Source organism: Lottia gigantea (genome assembly GCF_000327385.1).
Source record: "Lottia gigantea unplaced genomic scaffold LOTGIsca_92, whole genome shotgun sequence".
In the NCBI taxonomy this organism is placed as follows: Eukaryota; Metazoa; Mollusca; class Gastropoda; family Lottiidae; genus Lottia; species Lottia gigantea.
In genome coordinates this window covers 803643-825189 of record NW_008711014.1, presented here as the reverse complement: position 1 = coordinate 825189, position 21547 = coordinate 803643, and the positions used below count along the sequence as shown (strand labels likewise).

The following is a 21547-nucleotide window of genomic DNA, read 5'->3' as shown; positions in this document are numbered from 1 at the left end:
GGGGGGGGGGGGGGGGGCTGCATACCAACGGCCCATATAAACGGGTCCTTTAAAGTGAGATTGTCTGCTTTGACAGCTGATATTTAATCTTTTTTCAGGGATGGATCTATCTAGAAGGAAGATTTGGAATTAAGATAGAATACCTGTTGGCCAGGTTACTGCAGTGAAAAAGTTGCGATAGAGCAGAGCAGATAAGAAAAGAAAGCCAGACACAGATTGGAAAGAAAATGGCAGAAACAAGAAAAGATATTGAAGATGAATTAAGAAAGAAGATTGATGAAGATCGCCTCTCATCAGATATTAAACTGAGTTTATTTTCAGCAGCTCTTCAAAGCTACCGACACGACACAGTCTTACGTCCTTTCCCTCCCCAATTTATTAAATCTGACACAGAGAAAGACAATTCAAAACTCAGTAAAGTCTTCAGTGAAATCCTTAAACTCACCAAATTAGTCCCATGCCTGAATTCCATGTCATTAGATGCCTTAAAACTTTTAAAATGGGCCTTAGATTCCAAAAGATTCAAGACAAAGCTTTTGGGAAAGAATAGTTTCGAAATGATAATTAAACTCACAGGCAGTACGACCCCTGTTCCTCCACCAACACATATATTTGAAATCGAATACAACGAAGCAAGTGAACAAAAATTTCAAGACAAAAGACAAGATAGAGGAGTTATCTTTGCATATCATGGTAGTCGAACGGAAAATTTTCATTCCATTTTACACAATGGTTTAGCGTCACACATGAACAAAGTATCAGTTTTTGGAGAAGGGACGTATTTATCTGGTGAACTCTCTGTGTCTTTGAATTATTCCCCTTCTGGTTTTACTTGGGAAAATAGTGAAATTGGTCATAAAGTAGGTTGTGTGGCAGTGTGCGAAATTATTGATGATCCCGCAACAGTTAAACGTCAAGTTTCAGAAAAAGATGGAGTCAAAACAAAATCCCGTGCAAGTGCTAAAAATAGTGAAGCGGGAGATGTTCCTGATAAATATTTTGTGGTTGAAAGCAACGAAGTTATACGTGTAAAATACCTCTTGGTTTATGCTGATAAGGCAAGCCATAAACATCTTAATAATCGACCCACTTTCTTTCAACAACATAAATTTGTTATTATGTTAGTGTTCTATGGTTGTATATTGTTAGCTGTTGGTTTGGCAAATTCTCGAACATTTAAATATCACATCCGAAAATTTCTTAAATAACTTTTGTTCATGCTTTGCTCAAAGCTTTAAGACTAGATTAACAATATATGATCTCAGTCTAAAACAGGTTACATATTTATTTTAAGTTATATTTAAGCAGGCCTTTCTTGTTGAATATTCATTATTTTTGTGGTCTCACTTCTGTCAATCACAAAGTTGACTAATTATTGAACTTTCCTTTAGGAAAACCTTGAACTTTTGTGTACAACCCGACCGGTTTCATTTTGTTGAGGTTGAACTCTTCAGGGGGCAACAACCCTGCAGGGGATGGGAACTTACCTGTCAGCATTATAGGTAGCAAAATTGTAACAATGTTTACCGTGTCAATGCTCAGACTACTATCATTCGTGCCAAGAATCCTACATAAGCATTGTACGGATGTATTATTGTATATTGATGACAGACACGTCATATGCTTTCGTGTCCTTCTAAAAACAGGTAGGAACGATCCCAACATGAGATTCAAAAATTATGTTAAAGACTGGTCATAAAGATACCTACAGACTACATCACCTAGTATGCTGTCACTGGTTAAGTTTATTTAAATTTAAATATATATTTGGAGTTAATATTTGTGTTAGCTATATTTTTTTTTTTATTAGATTGCAGTTACTTAATGTTATGTTATTTAAGATATATATTTTTAATAATAACACTTATAATTACTGGTTACCAGTTAACACATTATTTTAGACTTGATTCGGTGAAAATGGATTAGATAAGTTTATGCTATGTAGTAAATTGTCAATTTTCTAAAAATAATCTGTCTTTTAATTCCATTATCTATCACTTTTGAAAAACAGGGTTTAGTTTTTTCCCTGGTGCCTACAACACAATCTGATTTAAATTCAAATCTGGATATTTCATTTTGTGTTTTTTTTGTCAGTGACACCACTAGCCATCCATCTTATATTCTGGGTTGTATGATATTCAACCTATCTCATGCTGTGTTCAATAAAAGATCTCAATTAGCATTTTAATCAGATTGAATTCAACAAATCATGGAAATCAAGAGGTTATTTTGGGGAAGGTTAACTAAGAACTTGAGGTTTGGATACAATTTATTTTCACACTCAGGAATGTTCACTTTCTTTACCTCTCAAAACAATGGACTTAAATATATAGAGCCATAAGAACAAAATTTATTTCTTCTGTTAAATTTCATAATTTCACCACTTGTGTTGTCCATGTTAATTGTATTCAGCCCATGGATTTCTTCTTCTTCTTTAAAACTGTTTCATATTCAATAACAAACAACAAAATAACCATATAATCTTCCTTTGTTATTGTTTATCATCTTTATTATAATCAATAAACAGATTTATCATTGAACTGACAGTCTTTTCTGATCTACCTTCTCCAGCTGAATTAATCTAAACTAAGGTTAAGGAAAAAGACAGAAAAAAGTAACATCCACTCTCTATGAGAATATAGTCCAGTCCAGATATTGGTACATCGAAATAGTACTGGGCCATTTGGACTTTATTTTTGGTTAGGTGCCAAGTTAACTATAACCCTTTTAAATCAGGTGCACAAATATCTTTACCTTGTTAAACTTGTCTATTACTATTCCTTCTAAGCCAAATCGAGCAAAGATATTGAAACATCCCCTAAAAAAATTCAACAAACAATGCTTTGTCGCCAGGTATATTTGCTAGACTCACATGGTCTTTCCCCAACCGTAAAATCTAAATAAATTTATTTGTATTACAAGGATACGGTTTGAGTTGTTCAGCAAAGTTTTTCATATCATCAGCTATTTGTTCCTGGCCAGCAGGTGCTACAACACTCAGTTCTACTAGATGGGAATGAGACATGGCTTCTTGTGTGTTGATGTCAGATCCACCAGAAGGTGCCATCTGAAAAAAAAAGTCAAAATTAGAGAAATTCAAGGAAGAGATAGCCACTGTTTTTCAAAATTTGTATAATAAATAGCAATTGAAAATAAAACAATATTCATGAGAGTGTTTTGAATCCTTATGTGCACTAAAACATTTGCTCTATCAATCGTATTTAAAACATTGTAAAAGGAAGACCAAGGCCAGTGCATAACAGAGCTCTAATCAGACTTGAACTTTTTCAAACTCAATTTAAACAATCAGGCAATATTCTTCCTTACCCTGAATATCTTAGAAACTGTGACTTTCATTCTACCTTTATGAAAGAAATAACCCTTGACACAGTATTCATGATCTAATCTAGAATAATAAAAAATGCCAAAACATGTCATATAAAGTTATATCAGTATAAGAAATGAAACCATTAGTCTGATAAATCCATAAAACTAAATAAACTTAACTATCCATAAACTGCAAGTTATAATTGAAATAATTAATTAGTTTTATAGATTCACTGGATGATACAAGGATTTTTTGGTATAATTATAACACAAGGTAAGTCATCTGCTGAATATAGGCCCTATAGTTGTATTGGCCAAAATTGAGATTTTACATTCTGTGTACCTTGTAAGTGTTAATATCACTTTAATTTCAACTAGTCTTTAGTTCTCATTAGTCTGATTAATCCATAACGTAAAAGTAATTATTTAAATAGCTTGAGATTATAAATTTCATGCCTATTTTCTTTATTTCTTTTCAAACGACAATATAAGAGAAGTTCAAGTTTTTATGGACCTAGGAATAAAATATTTAGAGTCTTACTTGAAACCCATTTCATTTAAAAACTGTACAACATTATTCGAACAGGCCACATCAAAACAAGCTCTGACTAAAGTATGTCTTGATTTATCTCCGACTTCTGAGGTTCCCAGATATCTTATATGCCTGGAAAAAAAACCCAACTTTAATAACAGATATGCATGTAGTCATCTCAATATTTCATTTTTTAGATACATCTATCCCTAGCACTTTTCACCAAAACGTGAAGGAGATGTTTATATCAGGAATAACCATCCAATGCAAATTTCAATGTTATGTTATCAGTAATAAATGCTTGTAAGAATTCAATTCAGCCTAAAAGTGAACAATCTTTGATTGAAATTGCAGCTAATTTCAGGAATGAGTTAAAAGGGTCAATTGCTGTTAGCAACAATTGAATTGAGGATTGCCCAAAATTCCCCCTTTCCCTCCCCAAAAATATGGGTGTTTGTTTATATGTATATTTCATACATATTCAATATCAAACTCTAAAAGAAATTTTCAAATAATTTTGCCTCATCAAGTCATAATTATTGTTTAGATATCTGGAATCACAATGATTGACTCACCATGATGTATCATCTCTGGGTTCAACTGATCTTCTCACACGAAATAAAACAGGATTTTGTTGGGCAGTCGCTCCTCCTAAAAAACCAGAAATATATTCTACCCTACATTGACAATAGATATTCGTTTACCGAGGACACGTCTCTAACATGATCTCTGATAATGGCATTTGATTGGAAATGATGTAAATTTATTACAAAATTTAATTTGAAAAAGTGTCTAAAAAGCCTTATTCATTACTTTTATCTCTAAAGTGGTTAAAATGTTATCCAAATTGGTAGCAATATTTTCGTTGAAATTTCAATTTGGGGAAATAGAGCTCAGTAGTGCTATAAAGTTATTCCCCTTTATCGCTACCAAGGAAGAACATTAAAGAAAGCGGAAGAGGGCTGTGGGCAGATTCCAAACTTGGTAAGAGTAAGGCTTATAAGATCTAATAACTTACTCAACATAAATACCATTTCATGATCATAAAACGGTTCTGGAGCTTTTTCAGCATTATCACATAGTCCTCTCAGTCTGTGCAGTAACACCTCTTTATGACTGTCCAATATACTGCCTTGCAGAAGAAATTCTTGATGAGGGGCAATATTGTGTTTAAGACCAACTGAAAATGTATTCTCCATTTTCTTTCAGGGTTTTCTCTTGTACAACCAAAAATGCAAACTGAAAGAAATGGACAGTCCATTCATAAGCATTATCAGATATTTCAAGTGAAGTGTCAAGCATAGTCAACAGTTAGAAATCTAAGTTGAAATTGAAAAGGGAGGGAACCACTATCATTATGAAACAACCCCCCTTCACTGTCCTCTGGTTAGGCTATTGCGTGACCATATTCACAGCACCAACTCCTAGAGGTTTTATTTTCTATGTCTATGTAAAATATGCTTAAGCCAGTAAGCCACACACGACAGTGATAAAATGAATGAATGTTATGAATGAATGAACATTAGATTTGCATTAAAAACATTTGGGCTATAACAAGGTAATTCAAGGGGTCCCAAAACTGTGCTATCCTAAGACTCTATACAATTATGGTGAAATGCATGCTCTGGCTTCCTTGCAGTGTTATACAGACCTGGACTAACACTTTGAGTATCTATTACATCGCTTCATTGGTTTAAGCTATTTGAAAAAGTTGTGTCTTTGTTTACAATTGTAACCGGAAGTAATATGCATGGTACACCTTTCGTGGTTTTCATTTAATGACTCTCTAACGGTGACGACCCAAGCTCGAAAAGTCACTGAATTTCATAGGATCCTCAAAAACTTCCAAATTCAGATTACAGTTGTTGCTTAAATCAAAAGGCATCTAAGATATGACCATATCATATTAAGAGAGCTCTAAGTGTCAGATTGTGGTTATAAGTTGTCGATTGAGTGTAATAGTGTCATATTCTAGTAGAGGTTGGTCAGGCTGGTTTCTATTTTAATTAGGCTTGATTACTCTTATTGAGTAACATATAAAGTACAGGATAACTTTTTAAAAAAATCAAATTAAATTAGCAACTAGCCCCTTTTAGTATTTTAAAGTCCAGAGTCTTGGTATAGAATAGGCCTAACTTTAAAATTGTAAACCTCTCCAGAATCATTTCACATGATGGCTTTATTTTTTCAAGGAATCCAATTGATCCTGATTTCATTACTATTATAGACCATCCTCAAACCATCATCAGAAGTCTATTGCCTGAGCAAATCAAAAATGTTTTTGTGAATTTTTTCGATATTTTTTTAATAGAATTGGAATATCAGCCTCAAAATAGTAGGCCAACTGTTAGGTCTTGATAAAAATATATTCTTTTGGATATTAACATTGAAAAGAAACACATTTCTCTCTTAGAAATTTCAACCCCCAAAAAGTCCCCTGTAAAGACAACTTTTGAAGACATAATGTGTGCTCATACTTGTATTTTTATTAATGCAAAGACGTTCCAAGACTGACAGTACTATTTTGAGGCTGCTATTCCAATAATCATAAAATCAATGGGAAAAATTCAAAAATCTTTTTACTTTCCTCAAATAATAATAACTTAAGAAAAAGTGGAAACAAACCTGACCTTAAACATAACATTCAACTATAAGATCTAAACCAAAACAACAATATTAAAAGGTAACAAATAGGTATGAGTAAACATAAACAAAATTAACAAAAAAAAACATTAAAATATATATTAGCACTTGCACAAAAATATAAGTGCACAAAGCAGATATTCATACAAAGCCATATCAATAAAAGCGTATATTACACTTCCTTAATCTAACAAAATTCATTAAGTATTACTTTGAACAGAGCATTGGTTGGTTCAATATCATATGACCTTTTTCATGAGATGCATAACTATTTCAATAGATCATGGATGACACGGTAGGCTTAAGTCACCTGCAGTAAAAAAGGTACAAAAAAAGGGCCTCATGAATATTCAAATGTAAAAAAATGTAACCTAAATTGAGTAAACTTAATATATAATTGGATATATATTGGCATGTTAAAGAAAAATTACAAAATATACTGCACTTAAAGGATACATATTGCGATACATGGGTTACCATACGATACATATCGCAATATGCGGTAATGGGATTAAAATTAACATTTTATTGTCAAAGTTTCTATATATATATTTATTTATAACTTTATGACTTTGATATTTGGTAATATAGTTGATAGAAGTGGTAAGTGTCCACTGTCTTATAAAAAGTTTCAGCGAAAAAAAAAAAATTATTATATCATAAAACAACTTATAAAAATGTATCGCCAAGTATCGATACCCGACGTCGCAATACGATACGCGTATCGTGGCATGTCATATCGCGTTACATCAATTCACTGATATATCACGCCACCACTAGTACCATTTACATTGACAAGAGCACACAAAAATATCAATTTAAACAAGTATGTGACAAGCCAAAAGGCAAATTATAACAAAAACAAAAATATAAATCAACTCAAGAAATCCAGCTTCAAAATACAAAGACTAGAAAAAATTTTGGACACAGATATATCAATTTCTGATAGCATTGTAAAACTTTCAAATTGACCATAAATATTAAAAAAAATGATGGATTAAATAAATATATTATAATATAAAATATATAATATATAGATATATTAGTTTAATTAAATATAACATATACCACAATTTGATTATTAAATGTGCACTCTCTTGAACAACATAGGTCACAGCATGATTTCGAGTATGAGAGAGAATCATTAATGTTTATTTCACGATTGGGTTTTTTAACCCTGTAAACCTGACGAAGTATCTACATAAATACACAATAATGTTCATTTGGCATTGAGATGAGCATCAATTTCAAAGAAGAAAGATTATTACAGGAATAAATATCATATTGATACAAACACATAAGGAACATAATGTACGACAAATACGGGTTTTTTGTTGTGGTGTGGTGTTGGGGACCTGAAACAGAATCAGATCTATCAGTTAGTAAAGTTAATTTTTAGACAACTTTATCACTTGTAAGCTCAATCAGCTAGTAAAATTAAGTTTCAGACAACTTTATCACTTTTAAGCTCTATCAGTGAGTGAAATTAAGTTTCAGACAACTTTATCACTTTTAAGCTCAATCAGCTGGTAAAGTTGTATCAGACAACTATGTCTGTTTCAACTAAATCAGTTGGTAACACGAACACTGAGCTGACACTCATTATTGAAATTTACAAGATATAAATGAATCATACTTACAGAGGTACCAGTATTACTGATTACTGGTGCATAAGATCCATGCGCCATTCTTTGGTATCCCTGATAGTCAATGCTGCCTTGTGCGCCAGATCCGTATGTGCTTTCTGCAGGGTACCTGTTGATTCCTGCTTCTGAAGTAGATGCTTTTGTTGCATAGGATGAATTCAAAATTCCTGCATTGACTGGGGGATAATATCGTGAGCCTTGAGAGCTCATAACAGCACTATATGATGGTGGGGGCTGTTCTGGTTCTAGCAATGGATCCCGATGTGCCCCACTTAGTGCATTTCTTGAAATTTGCATATTGTTTCTTGCTTGATCTGGACGCATGAAGGCTGCATCATAACTTGGAAGGGGTGGTTGAGTTTGTGCTGAATATTCAGAGAGATTTGGTTGTTGTAATGGTGTAGAGTGGACTTCTCTGGTTTCAGTGGTTCCTGCGATTTTTGACGGGGCTCCAGAAGAGCTTCCAGTGGTTCTGAATTCAGATTCTTCCGTATGTAGTGGTGTTCTAGAATAATAAGGGTTTTCAGTTGTTCTTGAGTGGGGTTCTGCTGTTTGTGGTGTTGCTCCAGAACCAGAAGGGTGTCCATTGGTTCTGTATTGATATCCTGTTGTTTGTAGCAGGGGTCCAGAGACATGGGGGCTACCACTTGCTCTTAATTGAGATTCTCCAGAGCTATATGAGCTACCACTAGTTCCTAAATGAGATTCTCCAACATTATGTAGCGTTGTTTCAGAGTTATTAATATTTATTTGGGTTGCATCCACTGATTCTAAAAGCTTCTTGGATTCTGCATCTTCATCAAATTGTGAATTCTCTGCTTCATGAACTTCATCCCTGAGTGGATTAACTGAATTTCTGTGTTGATCTGTAACAGCATCATTATATGATGGTGGAGGTGGCTCCATTTCTACCAATATAAATCATATCTCAAAGTAGAAATAGATTCCAGTGCAGCTCCTCCCTACAGGACACAAGTTCATAGGCCTACTGTATAAAATCCTACTAAAAGATCAAAGATTAAAAGACTAGATATAATAGTGAAAACATATTACACTATTGTAATTACGTTAACCTTTATTCAAAGGTCTGCTGAGAAGTTTATGTATCCCATTTATGAATTCACATGGGTCAATTGAGAGTAGGTCTACCAAGAGTAAGGAATTCAGTGTACATGTAAGAACTACGGCTGTTAACTCATGGGGCTTTTCATTAAAAATGTAAGAAAGAAATCAATTTAATTCTTAACTCAAATTTTTCAATGTTTTGATTTTTATGAAATGGCTCACAATTTTTTTAGGTCAATATAACAGTTGGAACATCTTCGATTCTGTGCAGGCAGTTTTACTCTACTTTTTATAACTACATAATCTTATATAAACAATACACACGAATTTATACTTTAAATGGCATTTAGAAGTAAACGTAATATTAGAAAATAAACATATTATGGATATAGGCCTATTACTCATTCCTTCAAGTTGAGCAATGTTTCAATTCGCATAGGCCTACCGGAATCTTTATCAAACATTCATTGCATACATTACTTAAGTTGATAAAGAGTCCGGTATGTGAATTCAAACGTTGCTGAAGTAAAAGACGGAGTTGTGTATCCATAAGAGTGTTTATTTTACACACGAATATTAAATATTTCACACTTACGTAATGTCCTCGTATACCGTTATCATATCTGCACGGGAGTGTCTATTTGCCACGCGTGGTAAATTATAGCAAGGTCGCAACAGACTTCACTGTAATGATACGTGGCACGTTTTTACATACCACGGGCTTTTAAAACTGGTTTTTTATAACGATTTTATGGTATTTTAAGGCACTGTCCAATGAAAAAAGTGTTCAACAATGTAAGTCCACGTTCTGAAACGGCAAGAGAGCGATAAAAAGTAGTAACAGACCAGACCATATATTTGTTGGAACTCGGACGATTTATTCTAATTTGATTACAATCCTTCCACATATTGGACACATATTGATGTTTATCTATTTGAAGAAACCCTTTTCATCTAAACCTGTAGAATGCAACGGTTTACCCAGTAGAGGCTTCGATTCGGATTGAATTGAACAAATCGGGACAAATTGAGTCGGTGAACTGCCCAGAAATATTGTTTCGCGCACAAATCTAGCGGATCGTTTCCCAGTCCCAATTTTTCCGAATGCCAACAAGTTACTTCCTTAAAAATGCTACATGTACAAAAAGTAACTCATTTCAACCAGTGGTGGAGCCATGTTTACGTCCAAGGTATAGGGTGGGGGGATTTCTGAAATTGCCCGAATTTCTAACCTTGTTATGAGATTTTTGCCCGAAAAACTTGCTTTCGGGGCTGTGAGGGAGGTTATTGTCTTACCTATGATAGATTCCGATCGTCGCGATATGGAAGCAAGCATGTCGAGAACAAACGCCGTGACTCGGCAATGATGCCTGGCATTCCCTGCACGCATATACCACGCATGGTTACTATGATACGCTCTGAGCCAATCAACTGCATATATAATATGTGTGATTGTAATTGGTTCAGGGAATTAGTGTTAGGGTCGCAATGAGCTTGGTGTAACCAGACTGCGACAATTTGCGATCTTACGGCGGCTGGAAAGGCAATAAGTCAATCGTGAGGAATACTCTTGAAAAAGTCCCTAAAAATGTCAAACTAAAAACCATTCACCTCATACCGCGAGCTATGCGACTATAATGCGTTCTGAAGATTGCTTCAAGCAGATAATAAAAGGATACCTAATCTGCCATGGACAAGAATATTACTTAGATATGTTTGATGTAACTGTATGTAGGAAACTTTTAATGTTTGGCGAACCTTGCCCGATACCTACTGTATTCAAACAGATTCTTTTAAAGTGATATATTTTTTTACCACGAGTGGCATAATATACATAATTGCCGTTTGAATGGCTATTTGCACCGCGTGGTAAATATCTCTTGCCTATCTGTACAGTCAGCCAATATACACATCTAATTCGCTTCAAATGCCATCCTATTTATAAAACATTCCGTAATTCGAGGTCTGTATTGCGAAAGATGTTTTGATTCCTTAAATTACGTTTATCTCATAATATCCGTAACAGGTTACTTGTGGAATTGTCACTGTTTCAATTGGTTCCATCCTATGAAATTTAGCATCCCTTGGTTCTAGAAATGCACTGATATAATATATTTGCTGCGTTTAATGAATAATAACAGTCTTCAAAAAGGGAAGAGAAGGAGAAAATGATGAAGGTCAGAGCGCCATTAGCATGAAGGCCTACAAAAATTTCCACCCTCAGATATTAATAGTTAATTTTCCCCTCCCTTTCCCCCATTTTCTACCATATTTTCAGTTGTTATATTTTTAAATCAAATGTGTGATAATCAATAGGTAAAATGATATAATTCATATAATTTTGACAAATTCAAGGGGTACTGTACACTCCAGCTTCAAAATAAAAAAGAATAGAAAAACCAACAAGACTCCACTTGAACACAGATATATAAATTTCTGATAACAATATAAAATACAACAAACACTGAACAGACTTTAAAACTGGCCATAAATAATAACAAAACAAAAAAAATGTTTGCCATAGGGGCATAAGAAACTCATCAAATGATGGATTAAATATATAATCAACGTATGGCCTACCAAAACATGGTTTGTCTCATATACAACAGAGGTATGTATCACAGCATTATTTTGAGTATAAGAGAGAATAATAAATAAATGCTAATTTAATATTTGGAATTACCAACTCATAACCAACTACAAACCTAATGAAGATTCTACATAGTCTTAATTAATAAAACTCTGAGTAACAACATGATTCAAGTTATGTTTTAATACTTCTAGGCCTAATTAATAAATAAATGTTGGCATAATGTCAACTTGGCATCACTTTCACATGGCCAGCAGGGGTGGCGATCAGTTTCGCAAACAGAGGGGGTTGATTTGAACACTATTTGGGCAACATGGAATAGGCCTACTATTATCTCTTGATCTCTCTTGGACCTACCTCCAATGTGTGATATATAGATAATGCCAGAGATTAATGATAATTTGTCGTCAAATTTCCTAATCGATGTATCCCCCAAGATCGACGACCTTGATGGCTAGTAAAGGTATTTGGGTTTCAGTATCTTATCTGAAAAATCCACACAGTCAACAACAAGTTATATTGAGTATTCAGTTTGGATAACTTAGCATCTCTTTCAGGAATTCCTTAAAACTACTGAAGTGTTTTTTTTTGGTGACAACTTTGAATGTCTTTGCATCATATTATACAGTAATCTCAAATTGGTAGCTTAATTTCCTTTTGACTCTCTACATTAGCAAACAATTTTAATATAGTACTTCGGTTCAGCCAAAGAATCCATGAGCCAAAAATTCTCACCACAACATGGTCCACAGACTTCAGTTTAAAAGCATGAGATAAATTATCAAAGGAATAAATATCAGACCAACACAAACACATAAAGTACATAATTTACCACACGTATTGGTTTTTTCTTGGGGTATAGAGTTGGGGTCCACATATGCCTGAAACAGAAAGAGAAAAATTGTTCAGTAAATTTGTCTATTTTACATTAAAAATCCATATGATCAGGCCTAAGGGGGACTGCCGAGGGGGGCAGCCGCATTTGCATAGGGAGCAAAAGCTGACAGAGAGAGAGCTCACAGGTATTTAATAACTGTGTTTCCACTGAGGTTATTATCAATGACAGTATACTGGTAGTTTTGATAATATCATCATCTCTTCTGCCAGTGTGTTTTATTATTATGAAAAGTTCTGTGGAGAGATGAATTTTTAGACATCCATGTCCCTGAACAAGAAGTATTTTTTGAAAATAAATGAATTATACTTACAAGTGGTGTAGTATTATAGCCCTGTACGTTGCCAGGGACACCAGTAGATGTGGTTGGCCTTGCCGGATGAAAGGAATTATATATAGCAATAGAGGGAGCAGAAAAACCTGATTGTTCATTAGCATTATGGATTACTGGTATATAAGACCCATGTGGCATTCTTTGATATCCCTGATAGTTATAGCTGCCATGTGCGCCAGATCCGTATGTGCGTTCTGCAGGGTACCTGTTGATTCCAGGTCCTGAAGTAGATGGTTGTGTTGCATAGGATGAATTCAAAATTCCTGCATTGACTGGGGGATAATATCGTGAGCCTTGAGAGCTAACCACGGCACTATATGATGGTGGGGGCTGTTCTGGATCTAGCAATGGATCCCGATATGCCCCACTTAGAGCACTTCTTGAAATTTGCATATTGTTTCTTGCTTGACCTGGACGCATGAAGGCTTCGTCATAACTTGGAGGGGGTGGTTGAGTTTGTGCTGAAGATTCAGTGAGATCTGGTTGTGCTGATGGTGTAGACTGGACTTCTCTGGTTTGTTGCTGAGTTTCAGTACCAATAGGGCTATCAGTGGTTCTTGTATGGGATTCTGCTATTTGTGACGGTGCTTCAGAAGAGCTTCTTGTGGTTCCTGTTTGTGATGGTATTCCAAAACCACCAGGGCTTCCATTGGATCTGTATTGAGATTCTGTTGTTTGAGATGGTGCTCTAGTGCCAGAAAAGCTTCCACTGGTTCTGTTTTGAGACTCTGCTGTTTGAGATGGTGTTCCATAACTAGAAAAGCTTCCACTGGTTCTGTTTTGAGATTCTCCACTATGTAATGGCGTTCCAGAATCAGGATGGCTTCCAGTGGCTCTGTTTTGAGACCCTGGTGTTTGTGGAGGGGATCCAGAGACATGGTGACTTCCACTGGCTCTCAATTGAGATTCTCCAGAGCTATATGGGCTGACACTAGTCCTGAAGTGAGATTCTCCTACATTATTTGGTGGTGTTACAGGACTACTATAATTTCTTGGAGTGACATCCTCTGATTCTAAAAGTGCATTCGTTTCGGCATCTTCCTCATATTGCGAACTCTCTGCTCCATGAACTTCGTCTCTTAGGGGATCAACTGAACTTCCAAGTTCTTCAGAATCATCATCAAGATCTATTGAAGTTGATGAGAAATAATTTGAATTCGTAACAGCTTCATTATATGACGGTGGAGGTGGCTCCATTTCTATAAATATAAGAAAAAACTCAAATTAATGCTTGATGGTGCAGCTCCTCCCTACCCCAACCAAGTTCATACACTGTACATCCACTGAAAGATCTTCAAAGAATTCATATATCCCTTTAAAAGCTAATAGATATATTTATGAATCTGTATTCAGTTCTTGAAATTAGAAAACGGCAAACCTGAAGCAAACAAGTTCGGCTGCCACTGTTGATTCCATGCCTTAATGTCTGTTGATGAGAGGACTTAATGTCTGTTGATGAGAGGACTAAAGAACTAAATTCATTAACCCTCTAAAAAACCCCTTTATAAACCAATGTTAGTCTCATATAAAGAAGGCATTGATTATTTTAAGGATCAGTGGACAGTTTGCATAAGATCCACTCCTAGGGACTTAGGGGGCTGCATAAGCCTTCTAACACTATAAGGTCCAGGCTCAATTCATTATAAATATTCACAAAAAATCAATATGATTTTAAAGTTTAAATATTCAAATTGCAATTAATTTTAATGGTTTGTCTCTTATGAAATGGGTCACAATTCTTGGGGTCAACATATAAATACTTGGAACATCTTCGATTTTTTAAGGTAGATGAAATAATAAAAGCAGAAGATAACCTCAACAGTGCAGACAGCTTTAAACGGATTACTCTTCTTCTCATAATACTCCATAATCGTATAAACAATACACACTAATATTAAATATTTCACACTTACATTGGTGATAATGCCCTCGTATGCCGTTATATCTGCACAGTCAACCAATATACACATCTAATCCGCTTCAAATGCCCTCCTATTCATAAAACATTCCGGTATTTCGAGGTCTGTATTGCGAAAGTTGTTTTGATTCCTTCAATTACGTTTATCTCATAATATCAATAACAGGTTACTTGTGGAATTGTGACTGTTTCATTTGGTTCCATCCTATGAAATTTAGCATCCCTTGGTTCCAGAAATGCAGTGATTTATATTCGCTGCGTTTAATCAATGACACCGGTCTTCAAAAAGGGGAAGAGAGGGACATAATTTCGAGGTCAGAGCGCCGTTCTATGACCCGTTAATAAATATGGTAAGAATTTTAGTATAGATTTTAACGTTATATGGTAACGATGTAGTACAAAGTGGAACATTACTCAAGCTAACTGTATATAGTGTGAATCACACTAGCACGGCGCATAGCTCAACACTTGCCTTCTCTCTTCGATCCATCTATCACGGCCTCATAATTATGCTCTCGCAACGCACTGAGTATAGAGAGTTCACGGGTAGGCGTAGAACTCGACTCCTGGTTGAGGCAAACAAAGCACAGCTCATTTTAATACCGTTAGGAGTGGTCAGTATTTCCTTCGTTATCTACGTTTTATTCACTTATTTTAGTAAAATGCATGTTGTGATAGCTGTATTTTGATAGAATGAGGGCAACGGTGGTATATCACTGTTATTGCCCTGCTGATATTTGAAGAATGAATGAAATTAGTGGACTTTGTGATCTCATTTTCTATGTGAATTATTAATGTGCATGAACTCAATGCTGTACTTTCTCATTTCATTCAAGGTTTCAAAGGTTTTTGTGTACTTTTATTACATTTGGTAGTTTACGTCAGCATTCTAATACACTGTTATTGAGTCTTTTGACTTGAGATTGTTTTTATTTTGAATATTTTTTACTGGTAGGCCTATACTTTTAACATCATATTCTTATTGATAATAATTATTCTACATAATTTGTAGAAATTTAGCATAATAGTTACATGATCGAAACCTATAATTGAATAGTTAATGATTTGACTTCAGATGATTTACTTTATGAAATACTTTGCATTTAATCCTTAGGTGAAGTGGCCCAATTAAGAGACTTTCGGATATCTTCCAATATTGCCCTTAGCTATTCATGTCCTTGCTTAAATAGGACCTGTTTCATTAGATTTGAAATAGGATAAAAGTAAGATTTTAAAAATACAGTAAATTGATGGGTTAATAAAACTTTATCTAAAATGAATGCATATAATACTGTTTGAGTAATCATACAACCAGATCACAAAACTCAAATTACGTTAACTTTTTGAATGTTGAAACGATTTTTTTTTTACAAATATTGATTGTTTATATGTTGTAAGGTTATCGATCTGATATCAATTAAGGTAACTTAAAGGACATGCAGTCACCTCCATACAATTTGATCTAAATATTTCAGATATATTTTTTGCTTTACACCCGTGTGCTACAGGCTGTGCACGTTAAAGATCCCTCGACAGTTGGAAATCTAAAAAGAGAAGGCTAATGCCGCTGTCCTTGAAAAATTTCCCTCATTGCACCCTGCATGGTGTTGCCCGTCTTCATTAGCTCACATGGTGCAGAAAAGTAGGACGTAAAACTCCATTCATTTCATTTCATTTACCTATTATCAGCTGTAATTTCAGTGGCGTTTCTACGAGGGGCCAGGGCAGCACTATTTGGCCCGACTTTTGCCCCTCCATTTTCAAATTTTAACATTGTAAAAGAATGACCAGTTCCCCCTGGAAAATTTTGCGTCACTTTCTCAGCCACCTCACTTAATGTTTCCTAGAAACTCCACTGCATAGCCTGTCAATTATATTGGGTCTTATATCACTTCTCGTTTGATTTAATTGTAGATGAATTAAAATTTTGAAATGATAAAAGCCAGGTTTTGAACTCATTTCTCATTAAATGTTTCTGATGTACTTTTATCAATAAAATATTGAAAATTGACTAGATAATGAGGAAAATGATTTAAAAAAAAAATAAAAGGAAAACTGGAAAACAAACAAAAACATGTTCTATATTTAGAATTCAGAAATAAATTTGTAAAAAAATCTGCTTTCGTCTTAAATCATTTCTGTTATTCAAGAAATAAAAAAATAATGTTTTTGAAGTAAATTGAAAACAAGTTGAAAATATTATAATCACAATACTTCGACAAAATTCTGAAAATTATATTTTTTTCAGTAAATTGTTATTCATAATGTATTGTCTATTTTTCATCATCAGTTTTAAAGTTCTGTTGCAATGAGGTTTTCTGTTTTTTTTTATGTGTATCAGGAACCAATATAGTACCATGACAGGTGTTGCTAGCGTAGCAGGATATGCTTTCCCTTTCGGAATATCTAATAAAATTTATCTTGACATCCTTTCGCAGAATCTACTAACTAATATTTTTTATGTTATCTTTTACTATATGGTTCTGACCCAGAAGTTGAAGATTTTTGTATCAGTTATAAATCAATATTAGAGACTTTTAGATGTGTTTACTCTTGTGCTTTTCAAATTTCAAACGACGTTTACTGCCACTAGACTTTAAGTCTACCATACGATTTCAATTTTTCTGTCAGATGTTTATGGTTCCTGTTATTAGAGAAATACTTCACTGCCACCACAGATACACTTTTGATGCCTCAATCAGTGAGTTTTCTCTGAACCCCTCCACTTAATCGCTTTGTTTATTTTATTTTTCAGGGAGTCTCACAGTTGAAGGTTTCATCATGATTTTATCAAGAATTTAAAAGTTCAAAGTTTCGATATAAGGTCACAATGGAGGATGATTCTCTATCAGAATCGACTGATGCCCCGTTTCAAAATGGATTCCTGAATTCAGACTTGGATTCACAACATTCCAATTCATCAAATGGTGAGTTAGAACCAACTTCCGGCTGTCACAGAACCATTCTAAATGTGCCGAAGATTGTCAGAACTATGACTGAAGAACCAAATAGTATGGACCAATTTTCCAGTTTTCCCACCTCGTCTACAGAGACTGACAACTACCTGATGAACATCAAGAAACGCTGCAAGAAAAAAGTTGGCCGGAAAGACAAGCACCTCATTTCGCCTAATCCTGTATTCACTGACACCAGTGTGAATGGATACGCAACTACCTCTGAGGGCTATACCAGTGACAAACTGGGTTCCAATGATTCCTCGCTTCTCGATTCGCTAGACCAAGATAGCGAAAGTATTCTCAAAGATTATTTAGCCATTTTGTATGGTGAAGAAGCTACCTCTCTTGAGCGAAATGAATATGACACAAGTTTTCTCAAATTAGAAGATTCAAGCTCAGAAACCATTGTAACAAAACCTATAAGCGATGCAGAAATCAAATTCAAATCAATTGAAAATAAATTTGAATACAGAAGAGATGGTTCAGATGGGAAGCCATTTATCTGTGGCATTTGCTCAAAGGCATTTGGTCAGCATTCGAACATCATTCTCCATATGCGGTCACACACTGGAGAGAAACCCTACATATGTGATGTTTGTTCGAAAGGCTTCAGCGGTAAAAGTGATTTAAACAGACATAAAAATATCCATTCGGTCATAAAAAAATACTGGTGTGACGACTGCAAGAGAGGCTTTAATGACAACAGTGGATTTCGACGTCACAAACTCATCTACCATAGCGCAATATCAAAAAAATGCACTATTTGTCCAAAATCATATCTTGCACAAAAAGATCTAGATCGGCATATGAAGACCCACAACAAACCAGAGAAGAAACCAAATCCCACCAAAGATTCACCTACTATGGTTCCAGTTCAAGATTTGAAGAAGTCAAACTTTTATGATTCTCCAACTGATGTGAATAAACCCGAGATTACTCCGCCAGAACCTTATGACCAAGATAACCATACGCCAACCAAAGAAACAGATTCTAGTCCTGTACCAAAATCAAGTCAGATTTTAAAAACTCCCACCTTAGAAAAGAATGATCAGGAAAAACCCCTTGCTAAAGAAGATTCCAAACCTCATAAATGTGAGCAGTGTAATTTTGCCTGCTCGAAAAGAAGCAACTTACGTAAGCATATAGCTTACGTCCATTGCTTGGAAAGATTCTATAAATGTGATATCTGCTTTAAAGGCTTCAAATCCAGCTGGGCGTTAAAGAGACACAAGCAGGTTCATTCAGAAGAGAAGATTTTCCAGTGTGAATTATGCGAGAAAGGTTTCAATGATACGGGTAGCTTTAAATATCACATGAAATCGCACAGAGGTGAAAGGTCATACCACTGTGAAATTTGTGCCAAATCGTTCATATTGAAGTCGGACCTAAAGAAACACATGTCCTCTCATATTAAGAGAATACAGCAGGCAGCAGAACAAGAAGATATGGAAGTTTTGATACAATCGGATGAATCCTTCCTCAATATGTCTTCTTTTGTATCCTAGGATAGTTATTATATAGTCTTCCATTAAATATCATGTCCTAGAATCTAATGGATGCAGGTGCTTGAAATTGGAAATCTGTAATTAAAGGGATTTAGTTTTTTAGATATTTGTTTTACCAGTTGAAGCCTATATAATTGTTGCATTGCAGGAGCACTAATTCTCAAAGTGATACAGAATGCTAAACTTGAGCTCTTTCATCTGGTAAAGCAAATATTAAGAGAACTATATACTTTTAAGCTTTGAATCCTCCAACAAAATTGTTTTCAAAAGCTTGTATTTTAGAAAAGAATTCCCATTTCTCTGTACATCTTGTAAACAGTAAAGGTGTCTTTGATATGAAAGTAAATGCTAAATACCTTTACCTTATTGATCAAGCATCCACAATCCATTAGATTCTATTCTTACACCATTATTACTGCTGTTAAATGTAAATCTATGCTTGTTCTGTTGTTAGTCCAACTGTGAAATGTTTACGTATCAAGGCTTGTGAGTTGAAGAAATGTTTTCCCATTATTTTTGCACAAATTAACACTCTTTTTATTTTATATAAATGAAAATTGGAGCTGGATAAACTGAGACTTTGTAGAGAATGTCTTAGATTTTAATACTGATGTTAATACAAGGCATTCACTTAATAATTTTGAGGTCAAATTTGTCTTTGAAAATCACAGGCAATCCAATCTTTGAAATCAGAACAATTGTCCACAGATAGCACAATAGAAAACATTGAGTACCAACAAAATTCAGGTTCATTTTAAAAGATTCAAAGTCTAAAATAAGTATGGTAGCTTAATAATATGGTAAAAATACAGCCAAATTTCATACATGAATGGTAAATTTAGCTAAAGTCACAGCCTTGGTACAAGTTAGTTATTTTCTAATGAGGAATACTGTGTATTCTGTGGGTGAATTATTGAGGTCATTTTTATTATCATATGCTTGATTTTCACTGTTTTTAGTGCGACAGATATACTGAAGCACATCTAGGGAATGTTCAAACTTAATCAAGACCAGTCTATTTTGTTTTGAGGTAGAATCAATAGTAATTGAAACAACATGAGCCATTCTTTAGCGAGGTCTTACCTACTTAAACTACCCCAATATAAAGTGGACTGTGTGTTAATGTTTTGAATGTGCATAAGGACATTTGTCTAACTATACAATATGTATGTATATGCCAACACATTGTCATATCATCACTGCACGCCAAAAATTATTTTAGAAGCTTTGATTTGAAGCTGCAGTTTATATACTTTAGGTGACTGTCAAGAACTTATGTTTTAACTGGACTTGTTAACTTATGCTGTTTGAATCTGAATATTAATGATATTAAAGTGTTCGCTAACTTAGGAAATTATATGTAAAGTAAAGTAATTACATTTCTTGAAAGATAGAGATCCATACCATTTCTTGTTTACCTCTTTTACATGCTGTGATGCCTGGAAATTTTCATATACATACTTATAGCCCTGAGATAACTCACACATTCATATATAGATGTTTCACATGAACATTTCTATGATACTTTTGATAGTAGCAAGTGCTTTACTTAGAAGATCATGAATATATTTAGTACCTTTGTTTATTTAGCCCGTGTGAAGAAATTCCATAAGGTGCTCTCACACCATACCAATCACTTATGTGTGGTTGTGAATAATGAATGTGGTCATGAGTACCAATTAAATTCAGTTGCATGAGAGTTTATGACCACTATTCATATTCACAACCATACATAACAAGAAATCGCTATGGTATGAGGGCCCCTTTAGGTGGTTTTGTTGATGCCACAAGAACACGTGAGGGCTATGGTGTTAAGGAGGTTTTGTTAATTTGTAAGACAATTCATTGGTCATTTTGGCTTTAAAAATGGTCACCAGAATAGAGCTTGAATTATAATATTGCATCAATCTGTATGAGTTATCCCAGGGTAATAAGTGAAGGTACATATAATAAGAATCTATAAGGTATACAGGATGCCTCCTCTATTGCTCTAGTCAATACAAATAGTGTTTTTATCCCAATAATATATAGTGTATGATATCTAATTTAGTCAAAATATATGAAGAGTGCTTTTGCACTTAAAAGGAATTTAATTAGGTTTTCTAAACTTTATGTATCTCCACTCCAGATTTCCC

General features: G+C 34.5%; 5 protein-coding genes across 5 annotated transcripts; 2 read left to right on the top strand and 3 right to left on the bottom strand.

The window, feature by feature from the left end:
- The first annotated feature begins 97 nt into the window (after positions 1-97).
- On the top strand, positions 98-1654 carry LOTGIDRAFT_198000 (hypothetical protein). The gene has a single exon (XM_009068672.1). The coding sequence runs from the start codon at positions 228-230 to the stop codon at positions 1206-1208; it is 981 nt and encodes a 326-aa protein (XP_009066920.1). The 5' UTR covers positions 98-227; the 3' UTR covers positions 1209-1654.
- A 4-nt stretch (positions 1655-1658) lies between these two features.
- On the bottom strand, positions 1659-5590 carry LOTGIDRAFT_204899 (hypothetical protein). The gene is made up of 7 exons (XM_009068671.1): positions 5511-5590; positions 4878-5098; positions 4435-4510; positions 3869-3991; positions 3328-3406; positions 2928-3067; positions 1659-2581 (listed from the first exon to the last, which is right to left on the bottom strand). Exons 2-7 carry the CDS (start codon positions 5056-5058, stop codon positions 2533-2535), a joined length of 648 nt encoding a protein of 215 aa, XP_009066919.1. The 5' UTR covers positions 5059-5098; positions 5511-5590; the 3' UTR covers positions 1659-2532.
- A 2159-nt stretch (positions 5591-7749) lies between these two features.
- On the bottom strand, positions 7750-9054 carry LOTGIDRAFT_170043 (hypothetical protein; the record flags this gene model as incomplete). Its single annotated transcript, XM_009068670.1, has 2 exons — positions 7750-7857; positions 8143-9054. The coding sequence occupies 2 exons, from the start codon at positions 9052-9054 to the stop codon at positions 7750-7752; spliced, it is 1020 nt and encodes a 339-aa protein (XP_009066918.1).
- A 3504-nt stretch (positions 9055-12558) lies between these two features.
- LOTGIDRAFT_170042 (hypothetical protein) lies at positions 12559-14229 on the bottom strand (the record flags this gene model as incomplete). The annotated part of the gene is made up of 2 exons (XM_009068669.1): positions 12559-12684; positions 13012-14229. 2 exons carry the CDS (start codon positions 14227-14229, stop codon positions 12559-12561), a joined length of 1344 nt encoding a protein of 447 aa, XP_009066917.1.
- A 4169-nt stretch (positions 14230-18398) lies between these two features.
- LOTGIDRAFT_65836 (hypothetical protein) lies at positions 18399-19316 on the top strand (the record flags this gene model as incomplete). Its single annotated transcript, XM_009068622.1, has 2 exons — positions 18399-18779; positions 18960-19316. Coding segments are annotated over 2 exons (738 nt in total), but the record flags the coding sequence as incomplete, so codon positions are not given.
- Between the last annotated feature and the right edge of the window lie 2231 nt (positions 19317-21547).